Source organism: Taudactylus pleione, unplaced genomic scaffold, assembly GCF_031769625.1.
Source record: "Taudactylus pleione unplaced genomic scaffold, aTauple2 ptg000036l, whole genome shotgun sequence".
In the NCBI taxonomy this organism is placed as follows: Eukaryota; Metazoa; Chordata; class Amphibia; order Anura; family Myobatrachidae; genus Taudactylus; species Taudactylus pleione.
The window spans coordinates 1425267-1451589 of NW_028284438.1; the positions used below are offsets into that span (position 1 = coordinate 1425267).

At 39.2% G+C, this 26323-nt stretch overlaps 1 protein-coding gene across 3 annotated transcripts in view; it reads right to left on the bottom strand.

The window, feature by feature from the left end:
- Positions 1–26323, bottom strand: part of LOC148538790 (N-heparan sulfate sulfotransferase 4-like) — a 392388-nt gene that overhangs the window by 218508 nt on the left and 147557 nt on the right. For all 3 annotated transcript variants that reach the window (XM_088452212.1, XM_088452213.1, XM_088452215.1), the window contains exon 4: positions 16472–16626. In XM_088452212.1, coding sequence (XP_088308338.1) covers positions 16472–16626 — 155 coding nt within the window. The remainder of the gene's footprint in view (positions 1–16471; positions 16627–26323) is intronic.

Sequence of the window (26323 nt, forward strand, 5' to 3'; positions counted from 1 at the left end):
GGAACCAGCACACCACCATATATGTATCAATCAAGCATATTGAATTTTTAATAGAAAAAACATATTAAAAAAATCCATCATCAAAAAAGTCATTAGTACTAATCCACAACTGGAAACTTCAGGCAGTGTAACAAGAGATGAGAACCGGCCATCCCGACGGGCCGTTTCGGCACATATAGCCTTTTTCAAGGGTCAGCCTTAACAATGTACTGTATAATGAGGCTTAATATAGCACAAGTAATCAATGGACATCATACTCACCTGTCCGTGCATGCGCGATAGTCAAGTGCCATCACCTGGAAACATCACCCACACGGAACCAATGTACACACCATTGTTTCCGGAGGACTCACTGAAAGTTCCGCTGAACCGGAAGTGACGCGACTGGAACGCCGCTTGTCAACATCCGGTCAGACGGAACCCAGTATAGCCTACAACAGAAGCAAGGGGAGTGTCTCGGCTCACTCAAGGGGGAGTTAACCGGTTGGCAAGACGACAGCACGTACACAAACAGATAACATACTAAACAAATAACATATAATATATACAATCCCAAAAATTAACCCTTCTCAGGGGTGTGAAACATGACCAGATAATATAATTACTATTAGATAAATATATGTATATTAATGAAAACACTAACGTATTATAAGCTATTCAGCCATTGGGGCTGAATTACTGGTTATAACAATTAATCTAGATAAATACCAAATTGCTAAAAGGCATAAATCGGATATATAGAAGGTCATATGTATATACAAAACTATAAAAATTAGGAAGTAAACATAAAAAAAATAGAAAAGTAAACATAAACCAAGCGACAATATCGTGGAGCCAATATCTGATAATGAGAACGTCATCACTAATTTAAGCTAAATGCATGCCACCTACATGATACCCAAAAAGAATCAAAAACATTAGAAGAAATACATAAATGACATTCATCAACACATCAAAAAAGTGTTTAAATAAACAAGGTAAATAATAACTCCTCATTGAGACCAGCCGGGGACATTGCATTGAGCTTATATATCCATTTGCATTCACGTTGTAACAATAAGTGATGTCTATCACCCCCTCTTCGTGAGGGTGGTATATGGTCCACTGGCATAAATCTAAAGTCCTTGATCATGTGTCCACAAGTAAAAAAATGTTTAGCCACAGCTGGTGTGCTGGTATCAATATTATTGGTGGCTTTTTTTATGGAACATCTGTGCATTCCGATTCTTTCCTTCAGCATACGGATTGTTTTGCCCACATAAAGTTTATTACATGGGCACAGGATCACATATATGACATATTTAGACTCACATGTCATATGATGTTTGAGATAAAATGTTGTGCCCGTAATTGGATGGCAAAATCTGTCTCCAGTGAGTAAATAGCAACAATTCACGCACATTTATGTGCCCCAATTTGTAAAGACAACCAATTAGAATTGGTGCTGACCCCTGGGCTAATATCAGAGCAGACAAGACGTTCTTTTAAATTGCGGCTTCTTCTGTAACAAAACAACGGGGGATTGACACAATCCTTCCCAATGATTGGATCGGCCTGTAAAATGTGCCAATACTTTAGTATAGTTTTGCGGATAAAGCCAGAAGATAATGAATAAGTTGTTGGGAATAATATCCTATCGACCAACTCTTTTTTCGGTTTAGTGATTAACAGTTCCTCTCGTTTGAGGGCCATACATTTGTCAATTGCTTCATTAACTTCACGTCTATTATATCCTCTCTGTATAAACTTTTGTCCCATTTCCTGAAGTGCCGTAGGAAGATCCTCATTGTGGGAAGTAATCCTTACGACCCTCAATAGCTGTGAGTAAGGAAGGCCCCTTTTGAGAGCAGGGGGATGGAAACTATTGGCGCATAAAAGCGTATTTTTATCGGTTGGTTTCCTAAACAATGAGGTCTTCAATTTATTATCAGTGATGGAGACCAAAATGTCCAAAAAGTCAATACTGGTGGAACTCCATTTATGTGTGAACTTAATCAAGGTTTCTTTCTGATTAAGGCCTTCAATGAAGGTTTCTAATTCCATTGGGCTACCCGTCCATATCAAAAACAAGACATCAATAAAACGAAAATAGCATGCAATAAATTTAGAAAAGGTGGGATCAGCGGTAATGTGGGTGGACTCAAAAACAAACATGTATAGGTTAGCATAGGCTGAGGCCATGTTCGACCCCATGGCTGTTCCTTTAAGTTGTAAATAAAAAGTATTGTTAAATAAAAATTTTTTATGCAAAATAACTTCCATTATCAATAATAAAAAATCAACCGGGGACCATTGTACCATGTGTTGTTAGTGATTGCACACCTTACCGCCTCCAAACCCTTCTTGTGTTCTATATTAGTGTAGAGACTGGACACGTCCATAGACACCAGTAAACAGTTTTTGGGTGGATTCTCAAATTGTTTCAATTTAAGCAAAAATCTGTAGTGTCTTTAAGATAATGTGGTGTTTTTTGCACAACAGGTTGTAGATGAAAATCACAAAATTGTGACAGGTACTGACCTAGGGAACCTTGTGAAGAGATTATGGGTCTACCAGGAGGGGCCACAGGGGATTTATGTATTTTGGGTAGTGTATAAAAAAGGGGAATGATTGGGTGATCTTGAATCAGAAACTTTACCGTAGGTTCATCCAACCAGTTATTGTTGAAACCAAGTTGGATGATAGCATCAATTTCACGTTTGTAGATGTTAGTAGGATCAAAGTCCAATTTCTTATAACAAGAAGTGTCAGCCAATTGGCTTAATGCTTCATTAATATAATCCATCTTGTTTAAAATTACAACACCCCCGCCCTTAACGGCAGGGCGAATAATGATTTCAGAATTGTTTTTTAATGATGTGATAGCATTAATCTCATCTTGCTTAAGATTTTGATAACATTTATTTTTGCATTTAATGGCTGGCAATATATCTTTTTTAACCAGTCTGCAAAAAGTTTCTATCGAGGCATTATTAGATGGAGGATCGAATGAACTTTTGGATTTAAAAGGTGAATTCTTAGTTCTGACACTATCATACATAGGTAATTTATTGAAATGATCTTTTAACCTAAGTTGTCTCTGAAATTGGTAATATTCAGTTTCCCATTTGAACTCCATTTGTCTATAAGTCTGAACAAAGGATAAACCTTTTGATAGAACAGTATGTTCAACTTCTGTCAAACTGTGATTGGATAAATTAAATATCACTATCTCCTGTTGCCCCTCTTGGATTTTTCTTGAAGTCTTTTTGTGCTTGATGCCCCCTCTCCTTGTGGGTCTCTTTGTGGTTTGTTTTTGCTCCGTGTATAAGCACTCTCCTCTAAAAAAGGACCTCTAGAGGAAGAAGAGTGATCTGAATCACTCATCGAATTGTGTGAATCTAAGTCCGAGAAGGCTGTGTTAACTCGTTTTCTATTATACTGGCCACCTCTCCAGACTCTTCTCGAACTTTGGTTCAACAACCACGGATATTACGTGGAGTTCTTTGTAGTCATCCATGACTTTTCTATATTTATTTTTTTTAAAACTCAAAAGATCTGTTTTAAAATTAGTGATATTCTCACTTAATTTAGCCAACCAATCTGTACTGGTGTCTTTTGAAAATGTCTCAGTTCCATTAGCTTCACATATACTTATATGCTTTTTAACACTCTCAATGTACATATTGGCTTGCTGTATAACCAATATCATCAAATCAAAACTACACTGATTAAGAATTAGGCACCATTGATGGCAAAATTCTTTGTTATTATGACCAATAGTCGGTTGATTCTTTATTCTAAAGCCCCTAGGAATTAATTTTATATTTATGGTACTGAGAAAGAGTTAATCCATGGAGTTCAAGCTCCACCAATCTTTTTTTCAATTTAAGTAAATCTTGATAAACATCATTGGGGCTATCCTCATCAAACGCCAATTGGTCTGTATCTGCAAAAAGAATTTTGGAGATATCCTTATCCAAAAACCATTTAGTACCGGTAATGTCGCCTATATCTGACTCCATGTTTACATACACGTATATATGTCAAGTAAGTACAATGAAATATCACAAAAACAAACAATAAAAAAAATATACACAAAAAGCAACAACATGTAAAGACAAAATGAAAAAAATATTCCTTAAAAAATTGTGGTGCAAACTGTAAGCCAAAAAATATTTTTGGCAATGTAGATCCAAGTTTCAGATCGCACACACTTTCAGGTAGATGTTTGTGGGTGCCAGGTAATCATAAGTCCAGCAACAGAACCAAAAGCTTACCCACCAGGATAAACTAAAGGAACCAGCACACCACCATATATGTATCAATCAAGCATATAGAATTTTTAATAGAAAAAACATATTAAAAAAAGCCATCATCAAAAAAGTCATTAGTACTCATCCACAACTGGAAACTTCAGGCAGTGTAACAAGAGATGAGAACCGGCCATCCCGACGGGCCGTTTCGGCACATATAGCCTTTTTCAAGGGTCAGCCTTGTTAAGGGTCAGCCTTAACAATGTACTGTATAATGAGGCTTAATATAGCACAAGTAATATATAAAATAAAATTCAGTTATAACACTACATGCAAAGCACTGTTTATTAATTTCTATATGTAAACAACACAGTAAAAGAGGGCATCATAAACAAACAAGATGCATTGTGGGCAAGATAATTTGCATATATGCAAATTACCTTGCGAATAAAACCTTGTGATTGATGTGGTGCTTGCCAGGGCCGTAGCTAGGGTAGTGCGGCCGGTGCCATCGCACAGGGCACCACAGGTCAAGGGGCGTTGTTTGGGCCTGTCAAATTTCTGTTTATTATCATTCTTGCTTGTAGCTTCCTCTTATTTCATCCCCAGCATCTCCTGGCCTCCCCTATATCTTCCCTGGCCCTTCCCCATGAAGCCATGGCCCTTTTTTGGGTGCATTATGTCCCTTTGAAAAATGAGGGGGGCGCCAAAGCTCTTTCTGGCACAGGGCACCAAAAAGTCTATTTACGACTCTGGTGCTTGCACTCTTTTTCTGCATGGTTGACATATGGGAATCAGTGAGTGGTGATTGGTATGTGTGTGTATCATTTGCTAATGATGGCTGACTGCATAGGAGACAGGAGACCAGAGATCATTTGCTAATGATGGTGGCTGGCAACGGCACCCCCCCTCGGCTGGCACCCATCCAGGCCAATAGGAAGATACACCCCTGGCCATTAAAGACATCTTTAGAGAGAGTTAAATGTAGATGGAGTGTGTGTTTGTCAGACACTAGATAGCAATTGCAATCAACTACAAACAGGCTACTATCACTGTAAAATTAGTAGCACCTGTAATCCAGTGCAAAAAAGCTCTTCTGTATGCTTGTTAGAAGTGAGCTTGAAGTGAGAAATGCCTACAATTATTTTTTACAAGGATATTCTACACTGCAGTATATACAGTATTGGGACTTATGTTTGAGGGCCCTAAAATAGTACAAGTGCAAAAAATAGAATATTCTGGCGTAAAAAAAATCTCAAGTCTTTTATATGTCAAGTTAATTCATATTTTAAGAGTGTGTGTATTTAAGATGCAGTGTTTATTACTGTACTTACTGGGTGTGGTTGTGTCCCCATCATTTACACCCCAAAATAATAAAAGTGCAAAAAAGCCTTTTTTTCTGGTGTAAAAAAAATCTCATCCTTTGCAATTCGTTTTAAATCATATTTCAAGAGTGTGTATTTTTGAGAGGCTGCTTAGATTACTGTACTGTACTGCTTGTTGGACTGATGGCCTTTGGAGGGAATGATTTGCTCATCAACAGACTCTTCAGGATCAACAGCTCAACTAAAGGATACCTTCAAGTTTGTCTTTGTTTCCTGGTGGTTGAGAAAAATTGTCTACAAAGCTCCTCACTCTAAGTCTAGTTGTGTTGCCACTAAGAACAAACTGTGGGCCTGATTCAGAGCCGGACGCTATTTGCGCTCGCTCGGTCAAAAAAAGGGTCCGGCTATTTAAATTGAGCACTTGCTTTTTGCGGTCTGTTGACGCCTATATGTCTGAGCGAGCGAACGAAACATTGCGCTCGCTATTTTGTAAAGACGCCCCCTGGCCACTCGCATCATACGTCATCTCCGCTATTTATTTGATTAATCGAGTACATCGAAAGGCATCTGAACTGCTCTCAGTGCTTGTGGTAGGTTTATCCTACTGCAATCATGCGAACAGTTCAGGGTAAGAGACAACCAAGTGACGTGGTCAATGACGCTGCTTTGTTAATAATGCACACCCTTAAAATGCCCATTTTGACTGTTTGGCATGCCTGCGTTCGGATCACCACTCCCCGTTTTCAAGCACCTTCCCCTGTTACCATCCACAAACGCCTCATCCTGTCACTCAAATTAGCACTCGCTATTTTGCGAGCACTCGATTTCTGACCGCAATAACTGGTTGGCGCATGCGCATTACAACCCATGCGCATGCGCAGTTGTGCGAACATCGCTCGGCGTGAACAAGTGGCCGCTTATGAGTGGCTCTGAATCAGGCCCTGTGTGTTTACAAACTTCACAGATTACTGAGAAGAGTCTAAGGGTGTCTACAAGTGCTATGTGACACTGTAACCCTAAAGAAACCTATTTTCACTTATTTTGAACCCTCTACAAATGTGAGGATGAGTAGTAGTAAAAATATTTATGATGAAGGTTTAGACATGAAAAAATGAGGATATTACTTTGTAAGTGCAACAGAATAATGAGGATATCTGTGTATCTGAAACTAATGAAGATGTTGATGAATGTGTTGGACAAGAACAAGTAAAAAAAAATCAGGAGGATGATGTTTTTTGTGTCAAAGTAAATCAGCCACCAATTACAGCAGTTCTTGTCAGTGGTAAAAAGAAGCACATTGTCATACCTGGGCAAAGGACCAAATAATCTACCTCTTTCATTTGGAATTATTTTGACCCAAATCCTTACAACATTTGTCAAGGCATCTGTACCATTTGCAGTGAAAAAGTAAGCAGAGGTGGGAACATTAAACATCTAGGCACCTCCTTCCTGTTACTCCCTGCAACCAGGTGGAATTCCACCATTTATATGCTTCAGCGACTGGAGAAACAGCAATAAGCCATCATAATATACACATCAAGCCATAAGAGAGGGAGAGGGAGGACATGTTACTTTACTACAGCACACTGGAGAATACTATTGTTTTTTGCAAGCTACTGAAAAAATTTAAATTGTAACCAATGAAGAGTGTTCAAACACTGCCAGTCTGGGTCTGGTCATACCCATAATTAAACTACTGAAAAAGCAGCTAGAGAAGTTGAAGGATGATGAAACAAAGTGATTCCACTAAGTATGTTGGGCTTGTAGGTCAAGTTCTTTATTTGCTTCTCCAGGACCAAAGGGTTGTCAAGATCTTGCAATTGGATCACTTCATTTTGGCAATCATGCTTAATCCTAGGTTTAAGTCCTATGTAATATCTTATTTCCAACTGACACAGATCTTAAGAGATGCAAATTGCTCCTTGCAAGCAAGTTGTCAGCTCAAATGGCACATGACACAATGTCTCCTGCTTCAGTTTCTCCTGCAAGTGCTTCTGCCAGGAAAAAAAATTACCTATTCCAAGAGACCCACCGGTGATAATGATGAGTTAACTTGACCACCCTGAGCGCTGTTGTTTTCTCTGCATTTGTGGCTGATTCTCCCCTTTTACAGCTGCTCTTTTTGATTAACAACACAAAGCTGCACCTGATCTCATGTACTTGGTAAATATACCCCTTTGAATACTGGGAGGAAAAGAGGCAATTTGGATCTCCTTGTACAAACTAATTATAGTGTACTTAAGCTGCCCACCCTATAGTGTGTAGTCAGAGAAAGTGTGTAGCACAACATGGAACTTTGTGAACAAATCGGTTTTGGAGGCTACTTCCAAAAAATGGGGAAAAACTGATGTTTATCAAAATAAAGTACAATCCTATTAGGAAGGCCACTGCTGCCAATAACAAGAGCATTCAGTAATGGTGAATTCCAGTGTGTATGACCTAATATTGTGTGATGATAAGTGTGATGATGAGAATTATGACATTTTCGAACTACGACTTGAGGATGATTAACACTGTTAGCCTTAAGCCAATTGGTAGCTTGGTTCAACCAAACCACAAAGATGTTTTCTTTTATGAATGCCCAACAAAACCAAGCACTGCTAAAACAAGAGTACCTATTGGAAATTAACACAAACCTGTTCTGCTGTGTTATTTGTTTTTGGAGAGCTGTACACCAATGTTTGATTTGTGCAAGTGTTTTTGTTGTATTGTTTTTGTCATCTGATCTTGGTATGTCACCATATTAACTTTAATCTCTCAATCAAAATTAAATTCAATTATAATTCAATTTGTCAAATAAATTTGACCTTATTTGGAAGCACCAAATAAAATTTTAGCTGGTGCCTCCACCCCGCCCCCCCCTTTTGGAAATGTATGGCACCTCAAATTAGAGTTACTTTTTTTCATTGTCGATTAAATAAGGTAATATGATGTACTGTAAACACCACTCCTTAGTTCTGTATATTAGTTTTAATAAAAAAGAAAGAATAATAGATTATTGCAATTTTGCACAGCTCATATAAATAGATCAGTGTGTACAAATCAATTTGCTCATCGTGAGCCAAGATTCAATTTCTGTTTTTTAACTAAATATTATTAAACAAAGTAACTTATCATAGGGATCTTTTTTTAAAACAAGTGAACATTAAAAGATCACAAATCAAAGTTAAAATACTTGACTTATTTGTAGATATTGAAAATCACAGTCACACAGTGGGCCTGATGCAGAGTTGTATGCACTGCCAAAATCCAATGTAGTGCAGCAATTTTGTGCATGGGTATACGTCACATCGTACATGCATCCTGATTGTGTCTGTGCAGTTTGTGTCTGTCGCAGTTCTAATTTCAGGCGCATGCAGGGAGAAGTGTATTGAAAATATAGTTGGCATTCCTGGGTGGTGACAGGGAGGTGTGTTAGCGCATGCATGGATATGGTCCATCTTGTAGGTGTTTTATGGAAGTGTCACTGGAGTGTTGGTGAAAGTGGCTGCATACACAGATGCTTGACTGCTCAGATAGGAGGCCATACTGGTATGGAGACAATGCACCTCTCGTAGGTCTTGTGCAAGTTTTGATGGTGTGACTGATGGTGGCATCTAAGGATATAACAATCTGTATTACTGTGTGTACGGACACTGAATGTGTCTTGCACATTCAGATGCACGGATGTACACAAGGGAAGAACTTTGCAGCAGTATTTGCATAAAGTCACAGATGAGCAACCGGCAGTAGATGCAGCTGCGGGTGCTTCTGTGTTCTCCGTTGAGCCCAGTAAGCATAAAATTATATCAAGGAGAAAAAGTAAGAAAATTATCAGCAACTTTACAGACCTTACACTTGTTTGCAAAGGTTGTGCGATGAAACAGTCTACTGTGACATGTCCCCAAAAATGGGTATACACAAATGTCTCCGTTCATGAGAAATATTCTTTTTTTTCAGACCTACATGTTACAACTGGGCAAGAAAGAATATACTGACCTTCAATTTAAGCCTGTCATTTTCCAGGTTATTTTGTACATTTAGATATTGTTTGAGAATAACAGTTGAGTGAAACGAATACCCTAGAAAATTGAGGCTATAAAACCTCACCATGATATTCTCTTTATCCTGATTTTATTATAGTGTCGTTAGTGACTTCTGTCTAACTGAGCATAGCGTAATGCATCAGTACAAAAATGGGAAATTATAGGGGCCACAGGTTTTATGTCATAAAGGTAAAGATACTGATTCTTCTGAAGTGGATATAAAAGAGAACAAAAAAAACATAAAATAAAGATTACCCTATGCTGCTAAACTATTCAGGTGTAAAATACGTTTTTAAATATTTATTATCTGCTACAAATATTTAAAAACTTACACCCCATTTTTGTCTCTGTGTTCAAGAAGATGATATTCAGTTTTATGTATGACTTTGATAATTGTAGTTATAGTGAACCTTAACTTTAAGTGAACTATGTAGTGTTTAGTGTAGTGTGGGATCTTTCCAAATTTATTTTCAGTACATTTGTTAATAATATTTGCCACAATCTCTGTATGTCTCTTAATTCCATGCAGGGATTAGGGGCCTGATTCAGCAAGGATTGCTATTGCGACAGCATATGCAGATGACCAATTATTGCGTACTGCACCACAGTGCGTGTGCGCTAGTTAGCATTGCGATCGCACTGCAATCTCCATCGCAGAGTGAGTGGCGTCAGGTCAGCGTTTTGGGGTGGTGAAAGGGGAGTGGTTGGAGAAACGAAGGTGTGCCTGTCCGTTTGAATGACATTGAATGGGTGTGCATAAATTATTAAGTAAGGTCAGGCCTGTTGCAATTGTACATCAGGGGCTGATGTTACTCGATGTTGTCGATATTAGATGCAGAATTACATGGTATTACCATATCCATAAGCACCACCGCACCCCCTTTATCTGCAGTGTGGATTACCAGGTCAGAGTTACCCATCACCTCTGTTCGCATGACAAATTATCAATTGTGTTATCACCCACCTTACTTCCAATATCATTATCCATCATCCTCAAAAAGGATTTGATACTAGGATTAGAAGATTGGGGATCAAAAAAGCCAGATCTTTTAAAAGCTGTTTTATTAGGAGGTTCAATTGTAGAGACAGAAAAGAATTCCCTGTATTTTGTTTGTCTTGGTGTTTGTATTGTTGCTTATATTGCTACTGTTCTGACCTTTATACAGGACAGTCTTTTTTAGATATTGTTTTTGCATATGTGGTATTAAATTAAGTATTTGTAAATGGCTATGAATAACTTACAGTATTATAGTGATATATTGCTGGGCGACTAGGTATATTTGTTGGGTAATACATGCTTAGTTTTTGCAATGGATATTGTTTGATATAATATTTATTTTCCTATAGTCTAGCAGGCATGTGAGTTTCCATTAGTGTTAGTATAGTGTCGGTGATCCCTTTAATGACTTTTTGTATATTTTGTGGTATTTGGAATATTTTCTAGGCTATATTATGTATTTTATCTACAGTGGTTTTATGAGCCCTTTATCACATTCCATTATTATTATTTCTAGCCCTTAGTGGCTATAGCTTGAGCTGTTCCCGGTTGCTTAGCAACGGGTGCACCTTGATGGTATTTACGGTATTTTGGACTGCATCATTTTGATATGATGCATGGAATAGGAAGTGATGTTACTTCCGGTTTTTGCATTCCATAGTTGGAGCGCATGCCGCACCGTGTGCCACACGTGGATGTACATATATGGAGCCTGCCAGACAGGTAAGTTCTGTGACCTGTTAGAGCTGGATTTGTACATTGATTTATTTGATGGTGGATGGCTTGACAAAGGTTGGAATTACTACCGAAACTTTGCCTTTTTGTCTGTACTATACCTCCTGCTACACAGTAAGAAATTATTATATATATATATTCATATTCCAAAAGTATCCTGCACTCACACCAATTGATTATGTCAGCAATGGGGTGCCACTAGTATCAACAGATCCAAATATAAACCAATGCATAGTTCAATGTCATTGAACAAGGGCACTCTCCACAGTAAATCTTCATAAAATAATCTTTATTATCACATTCGGACAATGACTTGCCACAGTCTCAATTCCAAAACTTTATTTTTAGATGAACCTTCTTCAGGACGAACCTTTGTACATATAGTCCATTGAGTGCCGCCCGCTTTGCTGGAATATTTGCATTGAGATTGTTGTCTGACGGGGGGAAGGCAATGGGTCAGGATACTTTAAGACTTACCTTGGAGTGCGGTCTACATGCAAATATATCTATATATATATATATATATACAGTATATATCGCATATACTGTACAGGCACACAAAACTGATATTTTATGTTTCACCGAGACAGAGAGGGTACTGATTTTGGATAGAAATAATATTATTTTTGCAAAAGTAAAAAGAGAGATAAAAATAAAGATAATGGGCCTAATTCTGAGATTTATGCAATGCCGATATGTATGCAGATCATACAATTTTTTACCATTGTACATGCACGAATGCCGCACTGCACATGCAGAGCGATTGTATTGCGATAGCGCTCGCACAGAGGATTCACTCGCAAAGTGAGTGACAGGCAGTCAGCATTTGGGAGAGGTGACGGTGGGTGGCTAGGCAAACGCAGGAATGTCAGGACCATTTAAACTCCAGTTCATGGGTGCATAAATTAGCCGTTGTGATCTTGAGAGCTCGCTGCATGTCCGGAAAGCCACAGATTTTGCGGCAGGTCAGAGTTGACTTACAAGCTTTGTGGCTGCCTGATCTGTGTCAATGTTTCTGATGATTACACTGTTGTCCATCATTGGATGGATATGCTTGGATAAGCGTTGGAAGGCATTAGCATATTTTAGGAACTGCAGTCCATGAGAGATTGCATTAGCATACATCTTGGAATCAGACCCGACAGCAGAATGATTCCTTATGCAAGAGGCCTGAATTGAGGAAAACACTGGATAGAGTATTCATACTGGGGAACCTTATTTGCGAGCTGTTAGTCAACCATGAAGACAGTGGGAACAAGCAGAAGCAATATCTGTGTGTAGTGTAACTAAAGAAACTGAACACACATAACACAAAGTGAAGCAGTTAGGGGCATGGACTCCATACAAAGTACTGTACATATTCAAACAAAAACAAACATACAATCAATAAATTATAAGTACTGCTTTACACAAGAAATTCACAAGCATATGGAAAACACTCAACAAGACACTAAAGTTGCTCCCACACATGCACCAAATTTGCCACTTGACCCAATAATTGAGCGGCAGTATCTTTATTGAAATTGGCCACCATATTTATTATTATGTGGCATTAAAATTGTTTTCTATCACTAATAGAAAATCTGTAATCACTGCAGTTAACTAATAAAACATTGATGGAGCAGCTAAGTGATACTCAGCTGCCTGGCAATGCTGGCTGGTAGCAGTAATAATAGTAATGGTGTATACACATATACACAAGGTCAGATCTGTCAAACGAACGATGAACTATGAACGATAAACGACAAACAACAAGAACAATTTTACCAATGATTTCATAAACTACAAATGATTTTTGACAGTATTAAAATTACTGAAATCTGAACGCACATCGTTCATTGTTCAAGGCTCACATGTAAGATTTTCCATCAGATATGAATGATTGAATGATTTTTAAATTCGTTATCATTCAGATCTGAAGAAAACTCTGACCGTGTGTATGCCACCAGTCAGCCTTTGTGCATCTGGGCATGCATTACAGTTTTCTGGATCCCACATGTGCAGAGGAACTGGCAGATATATCTAAAAATACTGTAAAAATAAAATATTTAATTTACTGGCATTATTTAAATAAAAATTGTATGAATTCTATGAAGATACTCTGCTATCACCATCCTGAGAGCTCTTGATTTGCATGGGGAAGCTTTCACTGGATAAACCAGGCAAATCTCTTTCCCGTCAGGAGTTGCTAATGGGATTGCACGATGATTGTAGCAGAGCCGTAACTAGACTTTTTGGTGCCCTGTGCCATAGAGAGCATTGGCACCCCCCCCATTTTTTAAATAGGGACATAAGATAATGCACATGAAAAAGGGCCATGGCCACATGGGGAAGGACCAGGGAAGAGATAGTGGAGGCCAGGAGATGCTGGGGATAAAAGAAGAGGAACCTACAAGTGACAATGGTAATAAACAGGAAAATTGACAGGCCCAAACAGCGCCCCCTACCCTAGTTATGGCCCTGGGTTGTAGTCTCTGACAGTTAGAAGCTCTATCTCCAGCGAAAAACATCCATTTTTGCCTGATATACAGTAAGACTTTTTTTTACATAATATATAGAGCCCATAATCTCAGATGTGCCTTTGCCCCTTTGCATGCTTCCATCTAGATCCTATTTATCTAGAAATGATTGACAATCTGAAATAACAAGATGGAGCATATGCATAAAGCAGTGAGAAATTGTAACATGGGAGAATATGTGAACTGTTGCCTAGTGCAGTATAAAAGTGTGTTTGACTAACAGAAATTACAGGGCTGCCATTGTCACGTAATTAGAACTCCCTGGAACCAGTGCATTTTCTGAAAGCCGAATACAATTTAATTCCTAATTGATTAGGTATTTTTATAGCACTCTTGGCTTAAGCAATGTGCTTCATAATGTAATTTCAAAGATTTATAACCTTCAAATGCAGACTACATATTTGAAATGCAGAACAACCAAGTGGGATTGTTCTGGATTCTAATCAGCTTTAGATATTAAATTGCAAAGCACTGTAATTACTTTTGAGCCCTGCCCAATACTTCAAACATAGTTATTTAAAAGGTAATGAATGCACCAAAAGCTCAATAGGATTTCTTTGTACGCTCTTAAATAGATATAATGATTCAGTGGATTATACTAAATTTACATAGATATAAATTTGAATAATTAGCATATTATGTAGGGCATATTCTATTCATCAATTAAAGAAGGGCACAAAAAGCAGGAATAGGTGAGATCTATTCAGCACAATGGCACCTTTCTTATCAGCAAAAGGAAAAAAGCAACTGCAAAGATTGCTAAATTGTCTTAACAGCATGAAAATAGCATCTGCACTAGACATGTACTGTAATTAGAAATACATTGTATCTAGAAGAATATGGATATCTATTTTAAAGTAATCAAAACATATTTATAATTGAATGATGAAATCAAAACACAAAGATCTTCTTACAATGAATAGTTGGAGACAGTAAATGTGCACTCATCAGCTGAATAACTTATCTTTTAACTGAAATCATAACTTTAATTCACAGTGCACCTTTGGTAAAAAAATGGTTTTGGACAAATGAAGCTTAATGTTTTCTCTTACAAAGTGAGAGCAATTATATTTAGACTATATCATATTTTATCAGCATATAATAAACTATTCTCCTACAAAGTTTTATTCAGTTTTGAAGTTTATCCAAAATTAAATTGCCTATCAATAAACATTACTTTGTACTTTCATTTTTTCACTTTACTCCAAACTTAAGTGATCTCTTAATTATGATAACTAGAACCATGCCATTCCTGCAACTTTATGGAAGTATTAATTCCTTCTAGTCCCAAATCAACCCATTTAATAAGAATCATTAATATCACAGAGTTCAGTGATAAAACACAGGGTTAAGCTGGCCATCCACTATACAATTTTCTGTCAGATATCTGTCCAATCTGGCTGGTTGTAATGAAAACCTGGTAATGTATGGGAGCAAATGACAAAAATGGTTGTTCAGACAAATTGGTTAAAACACACAAATTTAACTAATTTGAACAATTTTTTTTATCCTTTTTTTTCAGAGTTTAAAACCATATGATGGACTGTCATTTGCTCCAATACATTACCAGGTTTTCATTACAACCAGCCAGATTGGACAGATATCTGACAGAAATTTGTATAGTAAATACCCACCTTTAGAGATGAATGTTGCAGATTGTAAATGAAGATTTTTATTTTAACTAATATTGATTGGTAATGAAGACACCTTCAAGCTGGTCACACAAATGATATTGCTTGTAATATCAGTAAATTTGTCCATTTAAAGCCAGTGTGTATAGACCTTGTGGGATCTAGTCACATAGGCTAAATGCAAAATGGCCAATATGTACACTTTATCAATCAACGTGTATGGTCAAATTCAGAGGCTGATATATTGTAGAGTTGTATGCAAATCAGCTGCAATTACACTCGTACTGCTTGCATAGAATTAATTGTGGACATATGGCAAGTTGCATGCATCTATGCCATTGCACAGCCTGTATATAATCATGCTTGTTTAAATAGCTGTCATAATTATCATTGTGCATTTGCACCAGCCCTTTACATAGAACACTATTCTCACTACATGCCCTTTCACTAAACTTAGCCGACGTGCAAACGCCCCATTGCTACACCGTTGTCTCATACATAAGCTGAGCTGTAACTGAGATATGACTGAGATACATAAAACTAAGAATCGTCTGTAGATGCGTGTGCTTAGCTATGGAGCATACACAGTGCTAAAACTCACATCCATCTACAAAATAGACTTGCATGCAACTCTAAATTACCCCCACGGTGCTCAACCTAAACCACAAGATCAGTCTGGGTGTACCCAGCTTTAACTATTTATATTAAAATTATTTGTGTTAATTTAAATTGTAAAACTTTCAAGATTAATTGCTGTGAAATAGGACGGGAAAATCGAGTTATATTCTAATCACTATTCATATAGGAAACATTTTAATATACTAAAAACAAGTACACATTTAAGCTGGTATATTACCATTCAATAAAAATGATCTACTGTACTTCATTAGCTTGATTTGTTGTCAGGGGTCACACTTGTAATATAGAAAATGTTGGTTACATCATAACAAACCTTAAATAACTTTGGGCACACGTGTAATGCAATCTATATTTGTTGAACTTACCTGCGCAAACTCCATGTTTAAAATCATTTGTTCCACCAAAGAGGACTCATTATTAAAAAGATGAGGCTGCATATGACTCCACATGTGAGGGAACCACCAAAATTCATGCACTGAGGACAACAAAAGGTCATCTCCTTTATCCTCCTCAATTGAACCTTTAATAAAATATATATTTAAAAAATTAATCACATCTAACAAGTTTGTTCACGATCATACAGATTGGAAAACAATTAGATATAGCCTGATAATGTTGTACATTAAAATGAAAAACACTGTTTTACCAGAATCTATTTTTATAGATTGTCCAAATATACAGTACGTGGTATAAAAAATTCTGAACAGAGAAATAGTAACTTCTTTTAAAATGTGCTCTATGACAAAATGCTAAACACAATTAATATGGCCTAAATGTATTTTAATTTAAAACACAGAAAAATAAAAAAGTGGCTAAAAGGGTCCAAGAAAGTTTTTTTATGTATTTTTTTATTTTAAGTAGGTGAATAAAGATCACAAACAATAAACAATTCACATATACAGTAGATAACTAATAGGAACATTACTTTGTGAATAAAGTACATACAGTATATTAAAAGAACGTACAAGAGTTTAACACTGTGTTCTGAGAAGTACACAGTATTGTGTAGATGTACTGCAGGTGGAGTAACCAGATCACCAGAAACAACACTTCACTATGCCAGGTTAATTACAAAATTAAATTCAGGGCATAAAAGCTCCTCAGTCAAGGTACCTAGATCTTTTTAAAAATTTTAGTTTGGCCCAAAAAATGTCAACAGGAGCTTCATTCTACAAAAGTAATACAATTTCTGTATATCCTAGTAAAAGGACAAGTACAGTAACACACTGTCCATTTACAACCTACAAGGAAGCTGAAATCTGTATAAGCCTAATGCTACATAAATTGATAGTCTCGGATCCGATAGGTGGTTTTTAGGTTGTTTAAGTTCAAACAGTTTATCAACAGTTGTAGTGGACCAGTTAGCCTGGTCATAACACAGGGCATGGAGGGTATTAGGAGCTTAAAGAAGGGAGGGTCAAATTCACATACTGTAGTTCCTCTTTTCTTCAGGAATCTGGAAGCCTAGGTACAGTTGTGTCCACATACATCTTACCTTTGTGCGCTACAAGTCGCGTTAAACATTACGTGTGAGCACCATGTGACTCGGTAGCGCAAAGTGACTTTTCATGCAACTTTTTACCTACAAATGCATCTTATTTGCAAAGTGACATGAATAGGACGCACACACGCAGCTTCTGCTGATTAAAATGATGTGGCATGTCTATATTCTGTTTGCGAATGTGGGTGTATCTGCATGCAAAATTCTACATTACAGTTTCACAGCCACTGACACTGCAACGTTGCATTTCACATGAAGATACACCCACACCTGCACACAGAATATAGGCATGTCACATATCATTTTAATCAGCAGAAGCTGCTTGTGCATCCTATTCACATCACTTTGTGAATAAGACACATTTGCATGTAAAAAGTCACATTAAAACTTGCTTGGCGCTACCGAGTCATGCCACAGCATGGCGCGACTAGAAGGGCTGTTTAACATGCAAGGAAGTGAAATGTATGTGGACACATCTGTATCCTGTGCAGTTTTTTTGTCCTGTCATAAAGCTTATTGATTTCTCTTTTCATTAATTCTTTTTTCTCTGCTGCTTCTCATTTCTTTTTTATTCTCCTTATTATTCCTTGATTTTCTTTGCTCTTTTCTCTTTCAATGTTTATTTCATTTCTGTAAAAAAAAATTTTGTTTACTTTCTCTCCCTTTCCATCCTTTTTTTTCTGATCTGCATTGTTGTTATGTCCCACCAGCAGCACTCTGCCCCCATTCCCAGCTGCCTTTCAGATTTTTCCCATCCTTTATCATCCCCTTCCTCAGTCAGGTGCCATGTTCTACCACTCTCCAGCTTCCTATGTCCATGGATGTCAAATTGTCAAATGTCTGTCCATGCAGGCCTGAGGTCTTGTAAGAGGCTGGCTTGTAAGTCTTCCCAGATCCCACTCATGGGGTGTCTGGCTGGAGGCCATGCCCCTATACTGATAGTTGCAGCCACACCACTTCTACATGGGCCATCCCTGGTCATCCAGATATGGTTGTCTTTGGATCCTCTGCTGTGACCCCTATCTGGGTGGGCTCTGAACAAGGTCACAAATGCAACTTTTAACACTGTAATGGTGTCAATTTTGGCCATGCCCCCACTGCTATTTTAGTGTCCTCCACTGCATAGGGTGCTCCTCAGCCTATTGCTGCAGCCAGGGACATTACACAGTGTGTGTCTATGGCCCATACACCTTATGCCCCATTATATTCTCAGGCTTTAGCACAGTTGTTGACAAATTTGTACCTGCCAGCACCCCCTGCAGCCCAGGCACCCTCATTACCGTTCCTTCAGCTAACTTATTATTTCCATCAACCCATATTTTAATCCCTGCAGCATGGGCAGGATAAGGATTAGGACACTGCCAATGTTCCCCTCAGAGGCCATTCTCTTGATTCGGAGGATTATGATTCAGTGAGGGAGATACCTGCCTCTCAGTAGAGCCTGACCCACAGCCCCATCTTCTCCTACTCCACTATACTCTTTGCCAGCAGAGGCTCTCTTCCCCTTTTGTCTCTTCCCACTCTGCTTAATGCCAGATTCAGGTGAGTGTAATCAAAGAGCAGTGGAGGAAGTAGTGGGACCTTCTGGTGTTCATGAGTATGGTGCCTCTTATGATTACATGCATTATGCTAACTTTTTATCTACTAATAGTAGTGCTTCACCAGACTCCCCAAGTAGGCCATGCAAGAGTATGAGGCTCTTGGAAATGCATTTTAGGAGCTCTGCAGGTAGAAAAGCTTCTAAGCTAAGTTGCCCCAGGGCACCGCAATAGTAAGAAAAGTGCAGTGTAAAGAGATAGTTAAGAGCAGCAACAGCTGCATATAAAGAATGAAAATAAAAAAGTGAAGTACATGTATATTAAACAAACAGTGAAGCGTTAAAATGTGTTATAATGCCTGTATCTCTTTACACTGCACTTTTCTTACTATGGCGGTGCCCTGGGGCAGCTTAGCTGGGCCAGTTTGGGGGGTCCTGTGCTCTGGATTTGAACCCTAGTATGTTAGGGACCTACCCTAAAGATGTTACCTGGATATGGTGGGTAGGCCCATAACCTTGGCCATGATTATGCTAAAAACCTCTATTGATTGCAAAATTTTATTGCATTTATATATTATTAATAATTTGGAGTTGTGCACCTGAGATTTGTCTGTTTCTGTGCCTGCAATTAGTCTCATTAGGTAGCACATCCCATTACATATATATATATATATATATATATTCAGGGTGTGCAGTCCAGGAATCTTTCCCATATACTCCATTAATGTGCTTTATTGCACATCTGAGGGAAAGGGGAAAGGAAGCACCCTCAGTCTGGATTAGCACCCTTCCTTTTTGGTTTAAAAGCATGGAGTCTGGTAATGTATATGCACACTCTATTAGGCACAATTCTAGGTAAGTCCTACAAGTTATATACTGTAGTGCAACTTTGGTTCATTCTTAGGGCGTGGGTCCCCCTGGATTGCTTTGGTTGATCTGTTTCAGGGCACCGCATTAAAACACATTTTTCTTTTATAACATTTTAATGCTTCACTGTTTGTTTAATATACATGTACTTCACTTTTTAATTTTCATTCTTTATATGCAGCTGCGGCTGCCCTTAACTATATCTTTACACTGCACTTTTCTTACTATGGCGGTGCCCTGGGGCAGCTTAGCTGGGCCAGTTTGGGGGGGTCCTGCGCTCTGGATTTGAACCATAGTATGTTAGGGACCTACCCTAAGAGAGGTTACCTGGATATGGTGGGTAGGCCCATAACCTTTGCCATGATTATGCTAAAAACCTCTATTGCTTGCAAAATTTTATTGCATTTATATATTATCAATAATTTGGAGTTGTGCACCTGAGATTTGTCTGTTTCTGTGCCTGCAATTAGTCTCATCAGGTAGCACCTCCCAATATATATATATATATATATATATATATTTATATATATATATATATATATTCAGGGTGTGCAGTCCAGAAATCTTTCCTATACAGCTTTGGTTCAATAGCTCACACTGTGACAGGGGCAATTTTCATTTTCCCTCGAGAGCTGAGCCCTGCAAATGAGTTGGGGAAGTTCCCTTTCCCTGTATTTCTTCATTTGGCCAGATGTTTGGGGTGGTACCCTAATATGACCAGTGCTGAACTTCTGAGAGGAGGTTTTACAGTAGATTTTACAGTTCCTGTTTCATGTCCAGTGGTTGCCATAGCTTTATACAGTCTTCATTCCACCACAGACTTTACCAAGGTGGTACAAGCTAAGTTAGATGTTGAGCTTAATTTGGGTGGGAAGGTAGGGCCAGTCACCAATTCTCCTATACAAAATGTATGCATCTCTCCATTAGGCATCAAACCAAAGCAGACGCAAGGTAATTTTTGATTATTCCATAATCTATACTATCTAACAGAGCATTCAGTTAATGAGGCCACAGATCCTCAGATTTGAAGTGTTGTTTATCAGTCTTTTGATGATGATGATGCATTGTCTTTAGCTACAGTAGGAGTTTTGGCCCAGGCTCCCTGATGGCTAAGGTCAATATTGAATCAACTTTTTGCCTGTTGACTTTACATCTGGCATCTATTAGATTGATGGGTTGTCAAATTAAAGGACACTATTTTGTAGATTACTGTTTTTCCATGGGCTGTGCAATTTCCTGGGCTTTTTATGAGAGGTTAAGTACCTTTCTCCAATTATGTATTCAGGCAGACATGGGTCACACTGGGGTCGCTCACTACTTGGATGATTTTCTGGTGGTAGATCCTCAAGATAGTGTGATTTGCAGCAAGTTTTGTTTAGGGTTTTGGGCTTGCCCATTGCTCATGATAAGACAGAGAGACCTGTTCCTTGACATTTTTACTTGGGCACTGACATAGACATGGCTGAAGGTTGTTAATCACTCAGATTGATGGTTGCTTGCTGGCAATTTAGGTTGAGCTTCAGGAGGTACAATCTCTTTTGGGCTTAAGTTATTTTTCATGTAGGGTGATACTGATAGGGAAGTTGTTTTGTAGGAAACTAGAAAGAGTCACTGCTAGATTTACTGTACTGCACCACAAGCTTAGGTATTCTAGGATTTGGACTGGTCCACCCGTGGCCAGCCCTCTTTTGCAGCTGTTTACAGATGCATCAACTTCTGTGGATTTTGGTGCATACCCAAATGGGGTGCTGAGCTCTGGCCTCAGACATGGCCTTTTGCAGGATTGACAGCAAAGCTATTGCTGTTGTCAATGAAACTTTGAGCAAAATAACTTATTCAGAACACTGTGTACTCATGCAATAACCCTGGATCGGTTGAGGCTATCAATATTCAGAAGGCTCAATCACCCTTGACTTTGCATTTTTGTGTCACCTAGTTTTCAAATGTTTAGACATTAATATATTTTTTCAGACTAAAGATGTCTCAAGAGTATACAATTGTATCGCTGTTGCACTTTTGTGTTTTCAATGGATGAAATTTAGAGTGCTTGCACATCAAGTGAGGCTTCAGAGTTTAAATTGTCCCTTTTGTCTCTAGAAGATACTCAAGATGGTTTAGAGGGATTAGCTGCCTTGGCTCCTGCTCTGTCCACGTGGCAGTCCTATTTAGCAGCCTGGAGAGACTGGGAGCAATTTCTTCAAATTTATTTGCAGGTCATACTAGCAAGCAAAGCTTGACCGCTTTTGTTTGGGAAAGTTAGAAACGAGGTTGGTCTAGGGTGTCGACTGTAATGCCACTTGTAAATATTTCTTATTTTCTAAGCTCTTTTGTAGTAAAGACCATACAAAAGCATTATTTTTAATTCATGAGGTCATGAGGGACTAGGCTAGGTAATAAAAAGTTAATGAAAATATGTAAGAGGCATCCCATAAAGCAGGGACTGTTGAAGGACTTGATTAACTGCTTGCCCAGTGTTGCTTTTAAGCCTGAAACAATGTTGTTTTGGCAAGTATTCTCAATAGCTTTTTCAGAGCATTTAGGATTGCGTATTAGTTTGGTAAGTGGATCACTGTACATGCCCGGGCTTTAGTTGACATCTGCCGGTATCTCTAGTGCAAAGCAATCTGAGTATGTGTCCTTAAAATAGCAAGCATTTGCTATCTTATGCTGATGGCACTTCTCTTACTAAATTGCAGTTGACAGCAGTATTTAAGCGGTGGTTCTCTTATTAGCAGTGAAGCAGCTACGTGTGCAGCAGAGGCAGAAGTTCCAGTTTCGGCCATTAAGGCCCTTGGCTGGTAGAAGTCAGCAAGTACAAAATACATTCACTGTAAGGCATAGATTAAGACAGGAATAAAATCTCTGCAGGGTTAATCCAGGACTTTGGTTACTGCCCACTCAGTGGTATCACTATGGGGTGCAGGGGGTGTGGGCTTCACCGGGTGTCACCCTCGGAGGGGGTGACACCAAAATTCCTGGCTCCTCCTCAGTGACAGGATCTGGTGCTGCAGTGTGACATTCTCCTCCAGCACTTGGCTCCTGTCACAGAGGAGGAGCTGAGAGTGCAGCAGGCACTATTCTCCAGGGGCAGCCCAGCATGTCTGGGGATGCTCCCCGAGTGACGCATTTGGGGATTCCCCAAGACCAAGTCCCTAATTATTGTCCACGCCCCCGTTTTTGCCATGTGGGGGGACATAGTGTGTGCACTGGGTGTCACCAAACCCGGTGATGCCACTGTGCCCACTGGGCCTGATTCAAAGTCGTACACAAACCCGTTGGTTTAAATACAGATGTGTTCACAAACATCTATCCTCCCTGCACTACAAGTCGCACCACACATAACTCGGTGTGCCTCGGTAGCGCTAAGAATCTTTCATGCAACTTTTTACCTACAAATGCATCTTATTCAGACAGTGATGCGAATAGCTAGCATAAACAGCTTCTGCTGAGTAAAATGATATGCAGAGTGCCTATATTCTGTGTACGACTGCGGGTGTATCTGAATGTGATATGCTACATTACTGTGTCAGCGGCTGTAACACTGTAATGTAGCATTTCGCATGCAGATACACCCACAGACGCACAGAGAACATAGGCATGCCACATATAATTTTGATCAGAAGGAAGCTGCTGGTGCTAGCTATTTGCTTCACTGTGTGAATAAGACACATTTAAAGGTAAAAATTTGCACGAAAAGACACTCGGTGCTACAGAGTCACTAGATGGCATGGAGCAATTAGAAGGGCTGTTTAACATGCAAGGAGGCTAGATGTATGGGGACTCATCTGTACATCTCTAATGTTTAGTGATCTGTACATGCAAAGGATCGATATTGCTTATGTGCAAATCTGTGTCTGCGATGATGGTCGCAGTGCCCCCTTAGATGCAGCTTGATTGACATGCTGTGGCCATTTGGGGGCAGGGAAGGGAGGGTGATGACCAGCATTAAAGAAAATAGGTACGTGTTGGCCTCCATTTCCTGGGAGTGCCAAGGCCAGTAGCTGCATCCAAGAATACTGCTGCTGTGTGACCTGTGTACAACTCTGAAGCAGGCCCACTATTGTAGGGGGTGTGAAGAGATTTGCCCTGATGTTTTTTCACATATATGGAGCCAGACTAGCTGATTATCCCTAAGGTTTTTTTATATAGGTTTTATCTTCATCTGAGTTGCCCTTCCTTTTGGGCTCGCTCCCTCCCTTTCCTTCCCTGGTTCCCACTTTTATATGTGATATATGTTGTTCTTGTGTGGGTATGGATGTGGTTAAGAAAATTATCATTTACATGTCAGGATGTATCCATTACAAATGTTCCCCAGAATGCCTTAAAGATCTGGTCTTGGTTAAGAAAGTGACTATGTTACAGAGTGGCTGTCAGGTGATTTGGATAAGTGTCCGAGGTCTTAGATGGGAAGGCATAAGTTGGCTAGTTGAGGTGTCCATTGCCAAATAGGGGACCCCTGAGTGTTTAATCATTAATGCTGGGGGTAACAAACTGGGTAAATGGAATGTGATCAAGTTGGTCCTCAGTGAATGGATGGATATGGGCAAAGTGGGCTTCTCTTCATGGGTCAATACTTATCATTCTGTCAGTAAGTAGTTTACAGCTTGGGAGGTTTAGTGGCGTGGCACCCAGATCTGTTACAATGAACCCAGATCTCTCAGGGCAAATGAAATGCATCTTAGCAACAAAGGGATGGTCATTTTCAGTATTGAGAGTAGATTTGTAAGGTCACTGGGTGGTGGGATGCAATAAGTCAAACGCAGTTTTGGTGGGAGAGAATTTCTTCTCAGCAGCCAATAGGAGGTGCAAGTGGAAGCTATGGTGCTATGGGTGACCTGTTTCTGCCCAAAGATAGAGCCTGGGCTTCTCCATTAAGGTTGGGGACTCAGTAGTGCTAGGCTAATAGAGAGGGGCCTTCACAGCTCAATTTGCATCAGGAGTGTACAGTCCCAGTCCCCCCACCTCATTGCTAGTGAAGTATTGTACATTTTGGGACTAGAGCTGAGTTTTTTACTTTTTGGGCCACCTTTATTAATATATATCAAATTCAATAAAATTTGTGACCTTATTTAAATTCCCACAACTGTGTCTATTGTCATTATTTATAGTTATTGGTTTTATTAGTTATTATGTCCGTTTAACTTATCCTGTGGCTCTCAGGCTATAGACAGTTTATGAAATGTGACAACTGTAATAATGTGTTAGGGTAATAATTTTGTTTCATCTAAGTAAGTTTAGGAACAACCAGTGGTGTAGCAACACTGATTTGGGTCTTATGGGTATTGTTGTTACTCTGTGGTCTCAATATGCTACACATGGCCAGGGCTAATTCATTTTTCTCTATTTTTGCAGTCACAGAAGCAAATAGAAAAACATACTGTATAAGGCTTCTTAAAACACAAGCACTGTATAGTAACATGGCATAGCATCCACGCAAATAATTCTAAAAAGAAAGTTTCCAACATTTACTAAAGTGACTATGCTGAATTTTTTCAAAGGTTTGGTGGGCTAGTTCAGACATTGCACCAGGGATTAGAAACCTTCATCTACACCAGTGTGATTTATATCCCTTTTACACCAACCGAATAACCCGGGTTATTGCCGGGTCGATTCAGGTCGAGGCTCTGTGTGAACGACTCCCAGAAAAATAACCCGGGACGATTTACCCGGCAATCTTACTTGGGTTGAGAGCAGGGTTGAAAACAGGTTGTTCCCGGGTCATGCGACAGTGTGAACGGGTGCTACCTGGATTATTTGACCCAGCTACATTCTGCTATTTGTTGATTGGAGCTTCTGGGGAGCTGGCAGATTATGTCATTTGTCAGTGCCCTGCAGAGAGACACACACGCAGCTATCACTTGCCTGCCTAACCTCCTGCACACAGCCTGCACCACAGCCTGACCAATTGCCACAAAATGCATATATCACAGGCTGATACATAGCCTGCCACAGTCAGAACTGCAGCCTGCACCAGAGCCACACATGTGCTCTGTCTGCCATCATTGCTGCAATGCTGTAAGCAGTCCCCACCCCTCTCTTTTGTTGCCTTTTGTGACCTCACCTTTGTCAGCCCTTAAAAAAGACCATTTTTAATGACATCTATAGGGAAAAGCAGGGAAAAGCAGAGATCACCCGGGTTCAGTCTAAATGTGGCAAACCCAGGAATAACCCGGGTCGAGTTGCAGTGTAAACGGGGTCTAAAGCCGAGTTCGACCCGGGATTGACCAGTGTTCAAATTCCAGGGTCGGACCCGGGATTTTGGTGTAAAAGGGGTATAAATATACAGTACTGTATTTCTTGGCTTGCTCTGTA